This window comes from Poecilia reticulata, linkage group LG1 (assembly GCF_000633615.1).
Source record: "Poecilia reticulata strain Guanapo linkage group LG1, Guppy_female_1.0+MT, whole genome shotgun sequence".
Lineage (NCBI taxonomy): Eukaryota > Metazoa > Chordata > Actinopteri > Cyprinodontiformes > Poeciliidae > Poecilia > Poecilia reticulata.
This window is the reverse complement of record NC_024331.1, coordinates 20,694,766-20,716,716: the sequence shown is the minus strand read 5'-3', so window position 1 is coordinate 20,716,716 and position 21,951 is coordinate 20,694,766. Positions and strand designations below refer to the sequence as shown.

General features: G+C 37.4%; 1 protein-coding gene across 2 annotated transcripts in view; it reads right to left on the bottom strand.

The window, feature by feature from the left end:
- Positions 1–21,951, bottom strand: part of ctnna2 (catenin (cadherin-associated protein), alpha 2) — a 323,748-nt gene that overhangs the window by 110,421 nt on the left and 191,376 nt on the right. For both annotated transcript variants that reach the window (XM_008413693.2, XM_008413702.2), the window contains exon 8: positions 322–402. In XM_008413693.2, coding sequence (XP_008411915.1) covers positions 322–402 — 81 coding nt within the window. The remainder of the gene's footprint in view (positions 1–321; positions 403–21,951) is intronic.

The window sequence follows — 21,951 nt, the reverse complement described above, 5'->3', positions numbered from 1 at the left end:
AGTGGATCCTTCACATGAATAACCAGCAGCAGCAACAGCAAAAAAAAAAAAAACAACTTGTATCCAACCAGCCAGATAGAAGAACCAAATCAATCACCAAGCTTTGAAACTGAAATGCATCTCATATCAGTAAGTCAGCAGCAAAATTTTAATTATGCCAATGACATGCCACATAAAAATCATTTTATTAAGGTATCACATGTAGGTTTTGTTTGTGTACATGCAGAAAAGACAAACAATGTAAAAACAATTGTTTGATTGCTACTCTTGATGCTAATACAGAATGAAGGCAGACGTGATTTCAAGACATTATGAACTCACCTGTCGACGTAGGTCCCTGGTCTTTTTGGTCATTTTGTCAATGGCTGAGTTCAGCGGGTCCCCTTTTTCTTTTCTACCAGTCTGCAAAAGGAATACAAAACACCATGTTAATGCTCCGACAGTACATTCAGTATCAGATATTATTTTTTCAGGTGTATTTGGGGCTGTTTAGAGCAGATTTTGAACTTTAAAAATACATTTTTCTAAGAGACTGCGCTGACGTCTAATGTGTTTTGTAGACCAGGAAATTCTGACAGAACTGTTACCAATGTTACCTAGCAACTAGGCAATCTGGCAAGTATCAATTTAGTTGTCTCCAATTCCCCTTTGTGCTGCACTTCCTGTCAATGCCAACTCCTACTGATGGCTTTAGGATGGTGCAGACTACCACATGGTTCACCTGATACACACAGAGACGCAAGCTGCTTCTTTTCACTTGACAGTAGGGAGTTTTTGAGGGCGAGCAGCCCAGCTTCCACCATCCCTAGTTTCCCCTCCTCTGGCGATAACAAGCACAGGAACCGAAACAGTGGGAGTCACTGTTGGTTACTGGTAGGAGTTCCTATGACAGGATCTTTTTTGTGACTCACATAAAAATACTTCCAATCACGTTCGCTGCAAAGTCTGGCCAAAGAAGAGGCTTCACTTTCAGCTAATTACCCCGCTCAAGACTTAGCGTTTCTGCTCGGAAACCATGAAGAACGAAGCTTCACTTTTACTGTCTTACTCAGGATGACAGCTTAGCCTTGAGGTTAAAAAGACGGTGTCGGTATCTCATTGCAGACTATGCTAAATGCAAATCTTTCGAACAGAGGAGAAAGTATTTTTAGCCGGCGCAAATTGGTAAAAAATATTCAAAGAATTCTGAATGTACCGTCTACAATAGACTTTCACACCATCATAGCATAGATTAACACATTCGAATTACACTGCACTCCAAAGCTATTCAGAACTCTTAACCCTTGGTATATATATATATATATATATATACATTTTTAACTACAAATAAGAATCTGAAAAGGTGTGTTGCATTTTTGCAACACCCCTGCATGCATGATATAAAACATGAGAGAGCTGTACTGTTGCATGCCGAAATTATGATGATTTGTGAAAAATACATATTAAACTATTGCATGCACGTAGTTGCATTTTTCCAATGTGTTTTCCAGAAACATCTTGATTCGCTGCTAAACATTTTCTGCTTCATTTATCAAAAGAATACTACCACATTGATTCCTAAAAAAAAAAAAAAAAAAGTCACAAGACAATGCGCAAGCATGACCTGCTATTCACATCTTGTTTTCTCCTTCACTCTTTTTGGACCAAATCTAATAAAGTTAATGAGGGGTCCCCATTACACTGGCGCAAGTGAGAGACTGGGACAGTAACAGAAATTGCTCTTTAAAGGTGAAGAATGATCTTTGTTTACTGCTCCGTTGGATAGCTCTCCCTCTAGTCCTCTCACTAAGCTGCTGTACCGAGTCTCATGCCACCACATTTCAAACTGAAAGTCTATAAATAATCACTCATGTTAATGGCTTTGTACTCTTATTTTGACAACTGACAAATGGAAAGCTGTGGCTCGTCTCTCTCATGAAGGTTCAATTCCTGCACATAGAGATATCAATACTGGGAAAAAAAAAAAAAAAAAGACGCAGCCAAATTCTTGACATAGCTGCAGTTTCTTTTATTAGCTACGAGCTATAAAAATGAAGCAGGTTGATCAACAGATTGTAATGTAAAGATCCTCGGTTGCCGCATTTTCAGCATACAAATGTATTTGCATTGTTGCCAGGCAACTATCTGACTCTTTTCAGCAGTTTACCGCAAAAGCAAGCAATCAAATTGCTCATCTGGTTTTGAAGAGAAAAGTACACCTGGTAACACCATTTCTCTTCATCCAAAGTCTGCCTCGCATGACGAAACACTGAGACACACTGACCACTCAGAGCATGAGTAAAAGAGCTATTTAGTCTCTATCGTGTTTAATGAGACGCCAAATGTGCTGACTTATCTCTCTGTTACTGCACTATTGTTCTGCCCTTTTGATAATTGAGTGGAACAGAATGCCTCGTATCCGTGTGTCACTGATAACTAAATGAGCTCACATCAAATGGACACGTCACGGTAAACTGTCCTCCAGCCCCCCTGAGGTTAAAACTGCTTCTTTTAATGTCTTGGTCACTATCAGCCTGTAAAAATAACAGCTCTCTCATTAGTTATGCATATCCCTGCCATCACAAACACATAGTAGCAAAGAGAGGACCACCACTGTGAACTCCAGACTACAAGCTGTTGACGGTGGAAATCTTCTCTCTCTGTGAGCACCTTCTTCTTTTTTTTTTTTTTATCTGCAGTAACTATGGTGGCACAAAATTAAGAGACATGCAATGTTTTTGAAGTTAACAGAAAACGGCTTCTGGTTCGCATGTTTCTCCTGTTTGACTTTGTAAATAACTTGTGGAACGTACAAATAGACATTTTACTCATTTTGAATTGTTCTCCGATCAGCAAGTGCATTGAAGAGCCAAGGGAATGCAAACGTATAAGGTCTGTAACGATGAAGAACTGATTTTTGAAAAAGATAAAGCCATAAAAAGGGATAAGTTTCCTGTTTCCTTATAATTTATTGCTAGATTGCCCTTGGCTATGGCTCATATAGCATTTTTATCCACATGGATTTTAAACATTACAGTCAGAATGAGTTATTTATCTTCCAGCTCACACTGTAGTTAGTCACTGCTTCTGCTAAATAGCAATGTCACAAAGCAGCCATTTGTTGTGGGGCAATGCAGCAAGCTGAAAGGAAGAAAACCGACATGCGTAGCTTGACCAATGTGCTTTGAGCTTCAGGGTCAAATTCAGCACCAAACCCCATCCAACTTCTAACAACCTCTTGTATTTCCAGGTTTTCTCACATATTTGCAAGTGTAATCTTGACATATCGGGGCAGGCTTTTAGCCAGTTGTTAAATGACATATGAGGAGGAAAGGGAAATGGAGGCAGAAATGTTACCTTGCATTATGTTACCTTCCACACTCGCACTAGCACACACACTTTGATGTTCGTATACAGACTAGCTTCACTATGCCAAAGTAGAAAAGTAGAGGACATAACATTAGTCATTGTGTTGCCTTAAGAGCCTAATGTGTCATTAAGGCTCTAGTGGGACAAACAGGATTACAGATGCTCTCAGCCCAAATTAATTGTAATAAAGGTAAATGGGGTGGGTGAGGGGGAGTGTTTAATGGAAGATTTCTGTGGAAAGTTCCTGAATTTTCAAAACGATGCAAAATACTTGGTTTGTTTATGTGGTAAACAAACCAAGTATTTTCATGTTTTCTTTTATTTATTCTAAAAATAAATAAATAAATCAATAAGTGGAATTCAAATTCTCCCTCTTATTTCCAAAACTCTGCTTTCATTTATTTCATTTGAGCTAAGAAGATTAAAACAGCATAGAGATTTCAGAGAGTGAGAGGATAAAACCCTGTACTTATTTTTAGCTCTCACGATGCAGTATTCATTTTTTTTTTACATTTTCTCTATCTCCAATCTTCGAAATAAGAATGATGTACTTTTCACAGTTAAAAAAGTAAATAAGATTATGTTTAGAAGTAACTATGTTTTCAGAGAACTATAATTACTTTTTTGAATTTACATTTCAACTACATTCATTGTACTTGAATGAAAAACAAAAAATAATATGAAAACCAAAAAAAAACCACCCCTTTAAACCGTCCATGCCTCAATCCACCATTAGAAATTTTGCATAAAAAGCTGTGCACTGCATAAATAACTGCGGGTAGTTGGAGTAAATATGGCTTACAGAAAAAAACTTATTTAATTTCTCTAAAAAAACAAAATATTATATAAAAGCAATAAAAATGACTTATTTATCAAGTAAATGTCACACTATGGCCATGTTGTGTCTTACACAATTGTAGGAAAGACCGCTAACTTCACAGTTGCTTAGCAGGATAGTAGGCTACAAAAGGTTAACACTAACAAAGCAGATGGTTCATAGAGTACTTATGTAAAACTAGGACTGGAAAGTTTAGTGGAAGGAAAAACAAGAGTGGGTTAATGAGGTCCATAAGCAACGGAGGTAACTGCAACCTTGAGAGGTGTGAAAAAGTCATTTCAGGAGTTTTGTTGTGATTCACAAGGACTTAGAATCATTTTTTAATCCTTTTTTTAAATAATAGACATATAAGGATCTTAATGTGATTGATTAATCTAAATATTTTGTTACGTTAATTACAGAAACAACTATTTCTGAATGATATGTAGGTCTTTTTAACCTGTCTATATGTCGAAACTTGTTTTATATTTAACATCTAATAAAAGCTTGATAACTTGGATGCTGGTTGATTCAATTCTTTTCCATGGAATATCACTGATTGTTTTTTTTTTCCCCCTTGTACGTATGTTGAAAAATGCCAGTTGGGTTTCCTGGTTAATAAAGCTTCCTGTGGTGCCTTACAGACAGTGTTTGCCAATTCTCCCTCATCTATTATTTTCCACCCCCATGCTGCGCTCTCATTCAATCTCTGTTGGGGGGGCAGAAAGACAGAATAGGTGGGCTAACAATAAGAATCTTGTGAAAGAAACAACTGAGTCTGTAGAAGTGGGGTTTCTTTTGTCCGCTCAGGAGAGGCCTGCTGGCTGGTGCGTACTGGTGAACCAACTGCACAATGATAGTGTCGATTCTCTGAGGTCCTCGCACAGTAAATGTTGTAATTTGCAGATAAGCTGCAGTGCAAACTACATTACCTCTCTGCATTTTTAACATTACATCTCATAAAGAAGAGATAAAAAGTGCATTTGGTCTGATATGTATCAAATGAAAAAAGTGAAGTGGGGTACTTGGTTGTATTGTAATCCATGTTCCACTTAACAGCCAAATTAAAAATGTCTTTAATTCATAATACTCAATATTTTTCATTCAGTTATTTGTTTTAAATTACTGGTATTAATTTCTGTATCCCATCAACTTCCTTGAAACCAATTCGCCAAGCCAAGACAAAATAAATAAATAAAAGGCAGGAACTAAGGCTGGCTTGATGGACAAATGTGACCTGGGTTTAGTAATTCATAGGCAATAACATGGCAAATAAAAGAAATGGGCAGATGAATCAGAGGGAACAAAATAGAAGTCAGGTGGTGCAGGAGGCACTGCGTCTCATTGTCTCTCAAGATCAATGTGTTAAATGATATCAATTCCGGCTCCATGTCAATTCAATTAGGCAGGAGTGAGAGGTACAATTACTGCCCAATGTGGTTACACTGTCTGTGGCAGGCTTAAAGGGGAAGGCAAGCTGATAACAAGAATGTGAGTGAGTGTTTTGTGTGTATGCGTGCTCCGGAGTGTGTGGCAATAACAGTGGTAGCATGTTGGTTGGGTTACCAGCTGATAATGGGTAGCCAGATCCTCATTAAGATAAGTTGTGCTCTTTCTGCTGTGTTGCCACAGATGGGCCAATTTGAGATGTTCTCATTAAGTGCAACTTAAAGAGGTGCAGCGGTGGCTATCAGGCACTGTGATTACAGGACGGCCGCAAAGAAAACAAACCATAATTTCTGCAGCAAGAAAGGACTTATCCAATCATTTGGTATGGATTACAATTTTGGTTTGATAGGTTTTAACATTATTCAACAGTAACACAGTAGACGGGAACAGAATAATCTAATTAGTATATTTGCTTCAAGACTGAAGCAAAAAAAGGATGCCTTCACAATATTCATTTTCCATGTATTTTGAATTGAACTAATGTAATTTGTAATTTATAGAGAACTACTTATCTTAATTTACTATCAACTGTGAATTATTATGATAAGGCATTGTTTTAATTTGGTATTCTATTTTGAAAGGTCTTTGCGTCACAAATTTTGTCAATAATTACCCCTCCGGGATAAATAGTTAGTAGCTTTTATTCAGTAGGAGGTAGACAGGAAAAAGGGAAGAGAAAGGATGTGAAAATATGGCCAGGGGCCTGGAAGCAAACCGGGGACAAAAGAGGATTGTAGCCCCTCATATGGTACGCCTGTTCCACGTTCCCCAGCTAGCTTTCGTAACACTACTTTACTGTGCTATGCAGTTTTTCATCCTAACTCCAGTCTCCAGTTATTAAATAATCTGTTGTTGCACAGCATCAAAAACTAAATGAAATACTAATAAACACAGTTTAAAAATAAGACAAAAAGTAATTTACTGTACATACACATATGTATAAATACATACATATGAATGTGTGTATGAATCAATAACGAAAATAAATAATAATTAATTCTGTTAATGAGAAAATAAGATTCCCATTATAAATTTTTTTTTTCATGGGAACATTTATTTACTTGGTGGAGTACTTATTAATCCAAGTAAAAGTGAAATTTTTTTTAAAGTCAGACTTGACAGAAACTCAATACAGCAAATACAATCAGTCACATTGTCAAGCAATCTTAGACGTAACCAAAAATCTTATCCAACATTTTCTTAAATGAATGTACTAATGAAAACAAATATCTTTCACACTCCTAATAAAATAAGCCTTTTGATAAATGAAAATAAATACGTAAGCTCACATATATATAGCATATATGGCTCCATATATGGCCAGCAGTGCCATATATGGAGCAAGCCCCCTCCATATATGCCTGTAGTATCAGTAGTAGAGTAATCTGAGCCTGGTGGTCTCTTGTCATTTAGACTTAATACAGCCTACAACAGCGATGTGTGATGAGAAACCAGAGTGCCTTCAGGCACAAGCCCTCTTATGTTTAATAGCTGAAGCTGTTTACTTACTCCTCTCATTACATTCGCTGGTGGTAAGACTCCAGGCCTGTCACTGGCTATCAGTATCTGGGGTCAAGTGGGCTACAGATGGTATTAAACCAAGACTTTGTTTGGTTAATATAGAATAAAGGAGCAACAGTCAGTATAAACCAATAGTAAGCAACTATGGACACTAATTAAACACAAAAGGTTTCAAAAAGCATGGATGTTTGTGTGATTCACAACATGAATCAAAGAAGGTTACCTTGAGAGTATAAAGAATTGAGACATGTTTCTACTAGACACATTTTCAAAAGTGAGCAAATAATGCAACAGTCAGATCTAAACAAGAAAATGAATTGCAAGTACAAAGAGAGAACTGAAACAAAGACAGGGTTAGGAACAAAAAAAAGACAAAAAAGAGAAAACAATAAAGTACCAAATGGGCCATCTGTTCGTCAATCCCCTCAGTGTGTCCTTTGTTTGACTGCCAGATGTTAGTAAAGCATATTCAAAGTGTATCTGAAGTCTGTAATTGATTTATCTGACATTAGGTTCTACAATATTCAGTTCATGCATTGTCCTTTCAGAAAGAATGAGCCGAGACACCATTAAGCTGATAGTTTATTATTAGTCAAAGTCAGTCCAGCTCAACTAAAATTGTTATCTCCCATTTTCTTTTTTTCCATCACAAACTGAGAATGTCCAGGAACCACCTGGGAGAAAGGAAAGTATCTTTGACATACCAACCAAGCAATTCCAAATGAAAAAGAAATACAGATGATGTGACTGAGAGATCTACCTGGCCAGTGTAGATATTGCATTCCTTATGTATAATGTACAATTGATAATGTCTAAAACTACTTAGCTTTTAAAAAATAACAGCTTCCTAAATGTTTAACAAATGCTGCATTATAAAGACGATGGAGGAGCACTACTCGGGTAATTGTACAGCTGTAGATTTACTGGTGATCTAATACTTGAAGCATCCTTAAAAGAAGAAAAGCAGCTCAAGCGGAATGAAAGGAGTTAAACACTAAGCGTGTTGGACTGTAAGCCAAGGCTTTAGGTGCATAGTTTCAGTAGAATTAGAGAAGAAGGTGAGGGGAAATGTCTGGTTATCAGACAGAGGAAGAGAGAGAGAGAGAGAAATAAAAAGGCCAAGTCCTGCAGCAGCAGTTTGGGGAGGTAGAGCAATTCTGCCTGCAGCCTCCCTGAACTGAATAATAAGTAGTAATTCTGGGGATGGGCTAAAGGAAGGGCACCAGGAGAGAAGAGAAGCAAGAAAGGGAGAGAGGCTGAGAATAGGTTACAGAGGGTGAGAAAATAAGAGAGCAGTGCGATATCTGTGAGAGCAGAGCTGTGGCGTAGAGAAAAAAATGGGAGTCAATGGGGTGAGAGGAAGGTTTGAGTATCATTGATGTACTTTTGTTTCACTGCAGTCGAAAAACTCGATTTATAACACACACACACACGTGCATGCGCACACACACACACGCACACACACACACACTTTCCTATACATGCATGCAGCTATGACAAGGCTGTCTGTGTGGACGTGAGATGGTTTTCAAAAAGACAGAGGCTTTCATGCTGGTCGAATACTCCAAAAAGTATAGAGCACCTGAAATGATGCTGCAGGCACAGAATCGATTCAAGGCCCTGTTTTCATATACTGACAATTTGTAGTCTTGAAAAAAAAATTTAACAAGTTTTAAATTAACAGAAACAAAACAGTTTTTTTTTACATGTGCAGAGTACAGAGATGTCGCATGCTCAACATGCATCTTCCAACTTTGATGGGTTACATGCATGACCGGCGTAGAGCCCATCTGTCTTCTGGTTAAGTTCATTGTAACACAACAGAGCCTATTATTACATACGGTGACGCGCACCTTGCAACGTATTAATAACTTCTGAATGTTTTCAAATTATGTCATGTTACAACCACAATAACCACAAGTAAAATGTATTTTATTAGGATCTTATGCAGCTCACTGTGGTCTGTCTGTCTATTCAGACAGAGTCGGACTCTAACATACTCTAGTGAATACTTTGACTCCAAAGCAGAGTTAAAACTCATATTCCCAATATATAAGCATTAAACAAATTAAACAAAAACATTCAAAAGAACCGAGAAAGCAACCAAATACACCATATTCCCAATTGTTGTGTATCATCTGTCCTTTTCTTTATGAATCCTAATTAGGATGAGTGAATGAAAATAACAGAGTGTCAGTTTGGAAGCTGCTGGAACAAAGAATGGTGGCACAACATTGTCTCCTTTGGTAAATGTCAAGGTTTTATTCAGCCCTTGCCCAAACTTGAAAACGACCTTATTACGTGCACAAAGGGAAACTCCTCCTTTTACTCTCCATCATATTTTCAACCCAGTTTTCTTTTTGTTTTGCTTATTTTCTTGTTTTCTTTCCTACATGGCAAGTAAGAGGAGAGGATTCGCTTTAAAATTAAATGAGGCAAATAAAATTTAAAGTAGCAAAGACAAGAAAATGGGAAGCGAATCAGAGACAATGTATCTTTCAGTTGGGCACATATTTACAAAAATAGTATCTTTTGGACAATACATCATATTGGTGTGAAAGTCACAACAGTCAAAGAGTGAATCGTGAAGAAAAAGAAGAAAACATCTAACAGTCACACTGGTCTTTTAGTCACATTTATTAAGATTTTGTTCAAACGTGAGGGTGAACTTCATCTATATTGACGATATGATCCATGACATGTTGTGTTCAGTTACCTTCTTTTCAACAAACTCATGAATCATTGATCAACTGGCTTCAGCGACGCATGCAGAAAATCCATGGTGATAGAGAGGCAGTTGTATAGGTAATACCAAGAAGGCCTGCTTGCAAAGTCATTTATATTCATCTACTTGGCAACTATCAGGGCGTTGAGACGTAACTGCACCACTGTCAGAATTAGCCATCTTTGAGTCTGTAAATGGCAACTCCTTGGTTCCCGTCAGTCTATTTGAATTAGCATTTAATGCATCAGTCAGAAAATGCATCACGAAAAGGAAAGCAAGATATAAGTTGCACCTTGTAAGTCGCAAGACCAGCCAAACTATGAAAAAAAAAAAAATATATATATTTTTTCCTTTGTTGCTGTCCAAGCAACTTGAATCAAGCACGACAGTAACAAAGAAAGTATGTATCCACTGTACTCAATAAAGTCTTTGAAAAAGTTCATTTCTAATCATTATCTAGAAAATTGGGCAGATTATTTTGTTGATATATGTACACATACATACCACCATACGTTAGATGTTTAAAGACTTGCTGAATCTACTTGACATTCACACCCACATCATGTTCCTTTTCTGGTCTCAGTGCATTCGTACCTGAATGCATCTTGGTGTTGTTATTTATCCTGTAAACCTGTATCATCTTGTTCCCTTATAGTGCCAACTAGCTGCCTACCTCACACTTTCAGCTCCAATACATATATTTTCATCTTCACGCTGCTCATTTTTACCCTCATATAGCAAACTGTGAAACTTACCAACACGTTTGAAGATAAACTGGCATCACCAGTGATTTCATATGTAATTGAAAACACATGTTATTTTACTTAGTTATTTAATTGCAGCACTTATTGTCAGAAAAAAATATGACGCATATATTTATGTGTTGTTTTGAGATGCTAACTGTAATTATTACTATTTGAGTTTAGAATAAATATGAACCATATTATCTAAAATAGGATAAATATTTAGTAATAGAAATAATAGGCTGGACAAAAAAAAATAAATCTGAAAGCTATAAGAATACTCTGGGCAACCAGCAATTGCTCAGATAAAAACTTAATTAATGGTGGTCTCATAACATTAATGCATCCAGCTATATGTGCCGTTTGGAGCTACAGGGTGTTTTCTTGCTTTAATGATCCAACAGGAAACAGCTTCAAAGGTTGAACTGGTAAAACGACTATGTCTCCCACTGTTCTTTCATGTTGGCTTTGTCAGGCCAGCCACGCAGCAGCACAAGACACTAACAGAGCAGTTGCTGCTATTAGGTGTGAGGAATAAAAAATAGTAATGCCACAGAATTTCTGAATTTGATACGAGTGCAACATGTGAGGACGGATCAGGGGACAGGACTTAGTGTCATGGTGGGTGTTTAGGGATTTATGTCTTTTCAAAAGATATCCATTCTCTTTCTAAAGCCGCCTTATAAAGTGTGTTTCTGCAATCGGCACAGCTGTTACAGACCAAACAGTATTTTCAGAAAATGACATGCAGACATCACCCTTGAAAATACTGGCTGTCATTTATCAAGCCATCCTGGAAACGGCGCAGATTTAAACACTTGGGAAGACATATGAAGCTCTTAACGTGTGATTTATTAAACTGTCGCACAACGACTAAACGGACACTGATTTGATCACAAACTGATGAATTGATTCAGCTGTGGAAACAAGGACAAGCTGCAACAGTCACTTATTTACATTTAACAGACCTTAACTAATGTTGCCTGAAAACTCTTGACCTTTCAAAAAAGAAAGGCTGGTGAATGTTAATAGTGTAAATAGATTCCAGTGTGAAATAATCATCAGTTCATACAGAATTAAAAACAGATATGTATAAATATAGTTTCCATATTGAATTTTAAGCTCAGATGTTAAGAAGTATCTGACCTAAAACTGAGGCTAAAGGCAGGGACATTTGCAGAAAAATAAGTTGTGAAGAATTCTACTTATGGAGGCTATATATATTTTACTTTATCTTTAGTTATTGTATTGTTGATTTTAATGTCTTTGAGGGAGAAACTGTCCCATAACTTCACAGAATTCCAACTGTAAGTGAACATAAGATGGGTTTTCACATGCTCACTTTGTGTCATGCCAGACTACAACTGAAGTCTTGTTGCCAAATATTTCAGCTTTAGTCTCACCAGACCAAAACCCACCGTCCTAGTTAAAGTCTCAATTATTTTTAGCAAACTGTATATGTTTAGGTTTTTGATGGTATATATTTTTTCCGTAATATCCTCACTGGTGGCATGTCCTAACTTGGTTCTCTTCCCAGGCTTGTCACAGACTGCAGATGTGAAAAAGTTTAGGTGACGAAATATATTTGTTGTCACTTTGTGATTATTAAAGATCAACAAACATTTTGTACTTTTAAAACAATGTCACATTGGTGATTTTCTTAAAAAAAAAGTGTGTGTTTAAGAGTTCAAACACCACCGTGTGGGTATTGTATCAATTTCAAGAGACAGTATGAGGTGTTGTTTTAGACTGTACTGTTATATAGTAGAGAGTAGTTCTAATTAGTGACTAGTTTGTGTGTTAAAAGGCCTGGTGTTCTCAAACCACCACAAATCATGGCTATAAAACAGATAACTCGGGTCAGAATAATGTATTTTCAAGTGAATGTATTTGCAAGCTCCATATACTGAAAAATAAAAACAGCCATAATTAAATAAATAAGGAAGAAAATCCAAGTTAATTTTTGTTAAAAGCAGTTTTTTTAAACAGCTTTATTTCTGTTCATTTTCAAAATACATGACAAACAATTATATTGGGTACATTGTTAAGAACCTGGGTGAAAAACAAACACAATAGCAAAACCTCAAATAAAAGCTGTTTTATACGAGTTTAAAAACATATATAAACTAAACCTTTTTTTATGACCAAAGCTCAGCCCAGCACTACAGTCAGTTTGAAAGCAGAACAGTAGGAACTCGTGAGCATCTGGAATAAGTATGCCCCTGGGCTGGTCAGTCTTATTTTCAACAAGGTGACAGGTTCAGATTTCTGCTGTGGGTTATCATCTTAATTATGCATAACCCATCTGGTGCAGGTGGGCAGCTGCAGAAGCTGTGACTGACAGAGGATTGACGTTTTGAATCGTGTCAATACTACAGCTTAAACATAGGACAGAAAAAAAGTTAAAATATTGACTTTTTTCTTACATCAGACAAATTCAAATTTATGAAGTAATTCTAGGTACTAAATTCTAATTGAAAAGCTTTGTGTAAAATACCCCCTCAGTTAATAAACCAGCATTGCCAAAGCTAAATGTATCCATGTGACAATGCAAGCACTTTGCTTTTAATGTGTAAACATGAAGTAATGTTGAATTTTGTTCATAAACCCTACAAATTAAAATTAAGTAACCCAACTAAAAAGCATTTCATTTACAAATTATTTTTCATGAATGCCCTTCTGACATGCAGGAGTTTAGTCTGTCAACAGGTTCATAACTTTGTGACCAAAGGGTGATTTTGATTCAAGTCCATGACTGGGGTGGAGAAAGTAAATCATGCAAGGCATTTTAAGCAGTTCCAAACCAAGTATTATACACCCATAGACACACACGCACACACACACACACACACACAAGCACAAAGGCAGCAGAGAGGAGGCAAGGCAGAGAATTTTTCCTCATCAGAGGATTTAGCTGCCATTGTCTGCTGCCAGAGACAGCACTCTGCATTTTAATAAGGGGTGCAGTTTTGAATCCAGTTGTCTTATGATGTGATAACAATTGTGTTTTTTTTCCCTTCCTTCAACAGAGTAGGGCTTGGGGACATGTCACCATGTAGCTTCGCAGTGTACACATCTGCCACACCGACTGGGGTCTAGTAGTCTGTACACTAGACTACTAGTGAGAGTGATGAGAGTGATGTACCCTGTAGTCATGTTGAGGTGTGACAGTCCTATTAGTTAGTTGTTTTTTTTTGTTAAATATAATAATAATAAAAATAAAAAAGACTTCAGTGGAGTAGAGACAAAGAATAAGTGCAGTTTAAATTATTTGTTGCCATTAGCCCATCTGCACACACACACGCAGACTCACTGTATTGGTTTCAGGCTTTTATTAATGCAACTGAATCTGCAGGTGTAATGATGATGATACAACAAACGCCTTCAGCTAGATCTCTGTCTTCTCTGACCAAAAGCCTTTGGGTGGTCCATGTGGCTAAGCTAAAATTTTGAACATGATTTGACAGTGTTGCTTTTGCAGCAGGGAATTCTTTTTTGTTTAGCACCCTTGAAGTGCAAAGTGTGATATGAAACTTCGGTCAATATAGAACGTGACGGTGGTGTAGCAGCATTTTCTATTTTATGGCACCCTTGAATCTTGATGGTTCCTGGATGGTAGCTGATTATTCCAACCGGTTCACCTCATTTGAGGGAGGAAATTTGGATCAGAATGTTGAAACTGAAAATGAGGTGCTAGGATGGAAAAACCTCTCAAATGTAGAAATTAATTCCGTTTCGGGAAGAGTTACAGCAGGCGGATATTAAGCTACAACTACACCAAACATTAGTGTACTATTTTTGAACCTAACTTTGCTTTTTTTGGGAGAGTGTCTTGAAATTACCTGAGTTGAATAGAAAAATTGGGCCTGTGCCTTGAAACCCACCAGCAGCCAGAACAATACCAAAAGATTGCTGGCAACCACAAAAAAAAAAAAAAGATCCTGTCGAAGTATAACATGCTATGATATATCTGACAAAAATATAATTCATTGATCAAGTGTTTCTATATATAAGTATAATTCTGACCATGCGGAGATTAGATAAAAGTGCCAAATTAAAAGTTGTTAATTCTCTTCTTGAAATTCACAGAATGTTTGTTTCATAATCCCTGAAAAAAGAAAAACAAACTTTAAAATTTGAGACAGCTAAGCAGAAAAAGGGAAGAAAATAGAAAATTCACTTTTATTCTTGGTAGGATTCAGGAACATGTATTCACTGGTGTATGTCCAGGGACTTACAAAAGATCTGAAGGATGTTTCAGAAAGTTTCAGTTCAGATGTACTGCATCTGTTCGTGTTTAGATCAGATACAAGTTGGACACTGAAGTTATTTAATTAACTGTTTGTCCCAAACTGCACGTGTACCACATATTGACAGTCAAATCTTAAACCAAAAATTATACACAAAAAAACATATAATATACTTTGAACAAGTCTCAAAATAATGGTAATTCTAACTTGCTATATGTTCACCAACTGATAGCATTTTATTAAGGACCTTTGATGTACTTTGCAATGTGTCCTTTAAGCCAGAGTACAGATTTTATCATGTTTATCATGAATAATGTGATGCATAAATGAAAAGCTGAGGGGACTAAAAATTCTCCTGAGCATGGTAGGTATTAGAGATTAAATTTTCATTGCCCTTGACTGGGGTAATGCCTGTGAACCAGAGCTGAAGACCCCATGGGGATTAATAAAGTACATCTTTGATAATCCCCATCAGTCATAAAAATGTGTTGAGGGGATTCCCTCTGTGAACATAACAGACAAGCCTCTTTTGTAGTGAGTTATAGGTGAAAGAGATACAGTCACAGCATCTGAACACATGTATTCTTTATTTGAGATTAAAAAGAAATAGGTTTTCTATAAATGTTTCACATTCACAGTGTAGATGCTGTGGTTTTTATCATGTTTCTCTGTAGAGTTTGTGAAACAGATACTACTACCTGAGCACAGTCCTCAAGCCAGAATTAAGTGAAGAAGCCAGGTTTAATTTTTTTTTTTGAATTTCACATGTTTATTGGTATGTTTCTTTTGGTAGTTTCACTTTTTTATGTGATGAAACCATTCATGCTAGGGTGAAATCTAAGCAAATTACCACACTAATCTAGAATGCGACGCAAACACACCAAGACAAACCTAAAGTTTCAGGAAGACAAGCACACTTGGACACTTGAGCACATGATTACAGCATTTAACCACTAAGCTGATATCAGTGTAATTTTATCAAGTGGCATTTCAGAAGTTCACTGAATTTCTCCCAGTGTGGTCCCTATTCCAGGATAAAAACAACCAAAAAGATAAAGCTGCCAACGAGTCATCATTTTTATCATGGTTTCCATCTCCATCCAAAAAGCAACAAAACGCATGACAGAGGCACAATGTGACCGACAATGTTTGCTTTTGGTCGAAATGCTCCGTCACTGCATCAGAACAACATTCACAGTTCATGCTGAGACAGCTTAGACTACGTATTTGATCTGTTTGAGCTGTGCGTTGTTGGGCAGACACCACACCTGGGGCACAGGAGTCTGTCTTCACACTGCTTTGCTAGTTTGACAGTCTATGAGGAATAACGACTTATCAGTAAGAAAAGACCCTTTTCTGCAAGCATCCCAAGAAAGATGTCTGAGGCTGCTTATCAAATGCTGTCTTTTTTCAGTATTCGTAGCGGGATTCTTGTGTATAACTTTAATGCGTGGCCTCATATACCTGAAAAAGTCTTTCGCGATGCCTAGAAGTAATATATTATGAGGCAGATGTCGCAAAATACATGTTAAGTAATCCATGTTGCACATTTGTTATAGAGCCCCATTTTCACTAGATTAAAATCAAGCAACAGGGCTGTAGAGTGCACAGGTTCAAATCCCAGCCTGGTGTTTTTCTGCATGGAGTTTACATGCTCTCCCTGTGCATAAGTGGGTTCTCTCTGGGTACAATGGGCTTCCACCCACAGTCCAAAACCATGACTGTTAGGGTGATTGGGGACTCAAAGGTCTCCTTAGGTGTGATTGTGTGCGTGCATGATTGTCTGTTCTGTCCATCTCTGTGTTGCCCTACGATGAATTGGTGAACTGTCTAGGGTGTACCCCACACCCTCTCGCCTGATGACCGCTAAAGAAAAGCACCAGCACCCCTTGTGATTCTTCATGGATGAGAATATTAGATAATGAATGGATGGAAGAATTAAAAAAAAGAAACAGTGTCAAAAATGTGCCAGACCCTGGGATGTCATAATAGGATGCTGGTGAAGTCATCAGTGTCTCTCTCCATGAAATTTAAAATAGCAAGCAAGTTCCTATACCTGTTTGCGTATGTTCAATACTACTATGATAAGATCATAGTGCTTTTAGTGTTGTGATGATGCTATCCAACATTTCTGAGTGGTGTCGTGGGAGGGATGAAGGCAGAAATCCATGTTGTGAGCCCCAATGCACACCGCCTAGTCTTGGTTTGGTTATGCCTACAATATGACCCAATCATGCTCTTGCGGTAGGCAAGCTGATGCAACACTTATGGCAGTACAGCCACTAAGCAATTATGCCTTGTCTCTCTGTTCCTTACAACTACAATGATTGCACAATTCCTTCACCACATTGCCACCATTCAACTGCAGCAATCCATGCTATCAAAGAGAAGAAAAATAAATAAATCTCCATGCTCATTGCAATTTAGAAGCAATGTAAACCGCACTCAGTGCTAAAGTCGGCCTTTCGCAACAAGAAGGGCACACTGTTCCAAATTGCACCCTGGTTGGTCAAAGCAGATTGATGCAACAAAAGAAAGTGAGTATTCCAGGCTCTGGCTTGATTTCAACATGTATATGTTTAGTCTAAGAAAAGCCTGAGTGTGGCGTTCATCAGTAAGGAGGGAAGTACTGAGTCAGAGCAAGCAGATTAAGAGAACAGCATTGCTAGAAACAGTTGGTGTATTTGGAAGAGTTAAAACAAGATTCATGAAAAATGCAACTTGATGATAAACTCTGACTGATTTGAGGTGATTGATGCACAAACACAGACAAGATAGTCAAGATGGCGCTGCATGACAATCAGCAGCGGTCTGTGTGGATTGTGTGTTTTTGAGTGAAGAGCTAGAAAAGTGAAAAATAGAAAAGTGGGGAAAAGTGAGCATTAGAAGGAAAAGGAGAGGAGATTCATTGTCATTATGGATTACGGATTTTTTCTACTATATGAACGTTGCTAGCTGTGACCCAGCGTTTCCTTGATTCACATCACAACAACCAATTGGACATCGGAATGATATGGTATTCTTGCGATATTTCGTCAGACTTAAGAAATCTGCAGCATTCTCCGTCATCATTTTTTAACTTATGACAGTTGATATACTTTGTTCTTTCAAGAACTTTTATTAAATTGCTGAAAATTAAAAAATAAATGTGGGAGATGGGGTGGGGTTAGGTGAAGGCTAAAGCTCCACCATATCCCAGACCCACTGGGTGCTCTGTTCACACCATCAGGAGAACAGCTTTCACTTAGAAAAAATTAGAGACTCTTGCTTGATATCCCTCACTGAAACTCAGTTCACTCCTGAATAGTATAGTGGTTTAACCCTCAGTGGATTCCGGACCCCCATGAGACCGGAAAGGAGAGTGGATCTCAGAGGGAAATCCCAAAGGGCTGGGAGAGTAGAGTTTCCCTTTATGTCTGTGTGCATCGAGGATATAGAGCTGCTGTCCATCTCCCTGCAACCTTTTTGGTTTTCATTCGCATATATTTCTGATTATAATCTATATACATCCAAACGCCAATACAACAAATGCTGCAAACACTATTTATCAAGTTACACAAAGTCTCCAGTCCCTCTGTCTGACCTATGTTTTATTCTTGGTGATTTCAACCATTGCAGTTTGAAGATGCTGGGTAACTTTTTTCAGTACGTTTCCTGCCTCACTAGAATGAAGAAAACATTAGATATGTGTAATGTTTCAGTAAAACAGCAACACTACTTATCGCAACTAAGAAAAACTATTTTTAAAAGATCTAAAGTTGTTAAAGTGGTCAGAAAATTCTCTGAAGTGATCAAAAGAATCCCTAAAAGGCACCGATCGGGACGTTTTTATAATTCTACATAGATCCTTAACAAAAGGGTTTAAGTAATTCCCTCCTTATTTTACACACAAAGCAGGTCAATGTTTTTCCAAACACTAAACCATGGTGAAACAAAAACAGTGAGGAATGAACGACAAATGCGTGATGCCTCCTTATATAGTACAGATAAGGAGAAGGTGGAAGCTAAAATAGCAACTTTGTATTAGATTAGAAGGGACAATCTTCAATATGAGAGCAGAGGAAAAATGTAATATTAATAATCTTAAAACTGTATGAGATGGCATGAAAGTCCTGACTGGACAGAACAATGAAAGGAGCAGATGGATACAAGGAGGAGAACTTAAGGAGCAGTTGGAGCTTGCAAATGCATGAATGATTTTTATCTTTTTAGACATTGTTCTGACAATTGTCCTGTCTTCTCTAAACCAGCTTGAGTGTTCAGTCAGTCAGGTCTGTGCTCCACAGATGTAACATTAGAAAAAGCCCAGGGTCTGAAAGGATCAAGGGCAGACTTCTTAAAATCTGTGCCAACCAACAATATTTTTACAGAACTGTTTGATCTGTCTCCTTTTGCTCAAGATGTTCCCAAGCTCCGAAAGGAATCTATAATTGTATCTGCAGCAAAAAAAAAGAAAAAAAAAAAAAATCCAAAGAACCTAATGATTTTCAGCAGGTGGCTTTGACCTCTGCTGTCCTAAAATGCTTTGAGCTACTGGTCAAAGCCTTTCTGACTGAGGAAATAGGACGCCAGTTTGACCCGTTGCAGTTTTCTTACCAGGCACACAGAAGAGTGGAGGACACTACTGTTGCTCATTTTAATTATCTGCTCAAGCAACTTAAGGGCTCAAAAATCCATGCAAGGCTTTTATTTGTGGATTTTACTTTGAGATTAGTTCTAATATAATTCAAATGCAGTTCTTGGTGAAGAAACTCCCGTCCCTTATTAATCTTGATGCTGGCTTGGTGAGATAGATTTTAAGACTTTTTAACATATAGGCTGTAGGCAGAAAGAATGAATGCAGTCCTAGCAAGAAAACAGCTGTCATCTACAGAGTGATTTCCTTTTTTTTTTTTTTTTTGATATTTTGTAGACAAATGATTGCAAGGGTGCCGACAAAAACAAGCACTTCCTCAAGTTTCAAGATGACACTGTTGTAGTCTGTTCGCTGAAGTCAGTTTGGAGAGAATCATCCCTGACATCTTCTTGACTTCTTGACTAAAGTGTTGTGATGAACCTTACCTGAAGTCCAATATCAGAAAAACAAAAGACATAGTCAAATACTTCAGGAAACCTCCTCACCCTGCTCTACTACGAATAATCAAAGGACCTCTAGTGGAGACTGTGAACAGTTAGAGACACCGGTGAACAATTGTGGGCAGTTATCTCAACCTTGACCGGCAGTTTGTTAGAATGACCTGCAGAGACAATGTTTTCTAAGATAATTAAATATTTTTATCATCAATAAAATGCTAGAGTTTTTGTTTTTTTAGATTTCTGCTTTATATATATATATATATATATATATGTTATTTTATTTTATTTTTTTGCATAAGTGCCCTTTATTCGACAGTAATCTGACAGGAAAGGGGCAAAGACATGTGCGTGGCAAAAGAACAGAGGACAGAAACGTTATTGTTTGGTATGGCATCTAGTTCTTGAAAAAGAGCAAGATGCCAACCCAAGTGCCTTTCCTGTCAAAACCAAGACGTGGATTTGTCCGCAGTGATTGAGAAAGAACAGCTTTGCTATTCACAGTCTAAAATGGAATCCACCAATCATAACATCTTACAGATAAGATGCTTGGTGTGTTGGACATTGATATATTAATATAAAGAAAGATTGTGACAAGGTCATGGAACGTAACTAGGGTGCAGTCTTGATACCATTTGTGATAATGGACATGGCAGAGTGGCATGATCTTCCAGCCACGCCGCATACTGATGCATCAGAGCTGTCAGGATCAGAACACGTGATAGGGTCATCAAGGGAAGGTGCTGCTGATTTATAGTTTAGGGAGGACAGCATGTAAGGGAAAATTGCAAGGTTAACCCAAGTTTGGTAACTTATAGAAGTATAACAACATCAGAACAGTCTTTGAATTAAAGATGTCTTCCTGATTTGATAAAATCTAACATTGTTCCTTTACATCGTTTATGCCATTGAGAGCTTAGCAAGGTCTTAATCCTATGTGAAGAGGTCTACTGAAAATACTATCGTCGAAACTAACCTTCTCAAAGTTAGCTTCTTGTGAAAGCAAACACATATAGTATTAAGATTTTTATGATCAGAGGAAGGCAGCTGACAAATTTATTTAATACCAATATTACTGTGCATACAATCATATATAAAACATATTATACATGCTGAAAAAGAAAGAGCACAACTGTTAATCTAGCATAAACATATTCAGATGATGTATTTCTGAAATGTTCAAGCTTAACCCTCCCAGGGACCTAAGAGGGGTCGAGTGGACCCCGTGTAAGCTTTTTACTCTGTGTATAGTCCAGGCGGAGTCACATTGATCTATTATAAGGTTTTAAAATTTTTGTGGTTTCAGGACCTGACGGGTTGATGGGACACCCTCATTGCTTCCCAACTGTGACATCTGATTTGCTCTTCCTGAGCATCAAGTTACGACTGCAGGAATGTTTTGATTATCTGGACAAATGCTGTATGTTGACTACAGACAATCCATTGTCCTTACATAGCAGAAAAAAATATATATTATGTTTGGTTTCGTAATTTTTTTGTGTCCACAGTTCTGTCATTCCGGCTTGACAGGACATGCACCTGGAACATTTACACCTCAAAAGGTGTGAAAAATCACTGTGTCACTGACCCAACTGCCCCATCCTGTGATTCTTTTCCACCCATGAGATGTTTCCCTGCAAGACCCACATGTGATGAGTTTTGGTAATGTGAGAATTGAAACTGTATTTTAACTATTAGACAGGCTGTTTGTTATTCCACTAAATGACATTAATCTGTCATTTATTAAGAGCATGACAGTAAAACCTTTTTAAAGCTTTCTTGAGTAAAACAGGCCTACATGTACCTACTCAGACAACCAGCCTTGTTGTCTGAGAATCTAAGAACATAATCTTTTAACAAAAAAATAAATATTTTTTTGCAACTGTCCTTTGTTCATATTCACCTGCTGTAAATAAAAAACAATATCAAAGTCTTATAACTTAAAGCTAAAATACAAAAAAAAGCTTCACTTACTGAGAAAGAAAAATAAAGGTGTTGGCCATGGAATTAAGTCATAATTGGCTC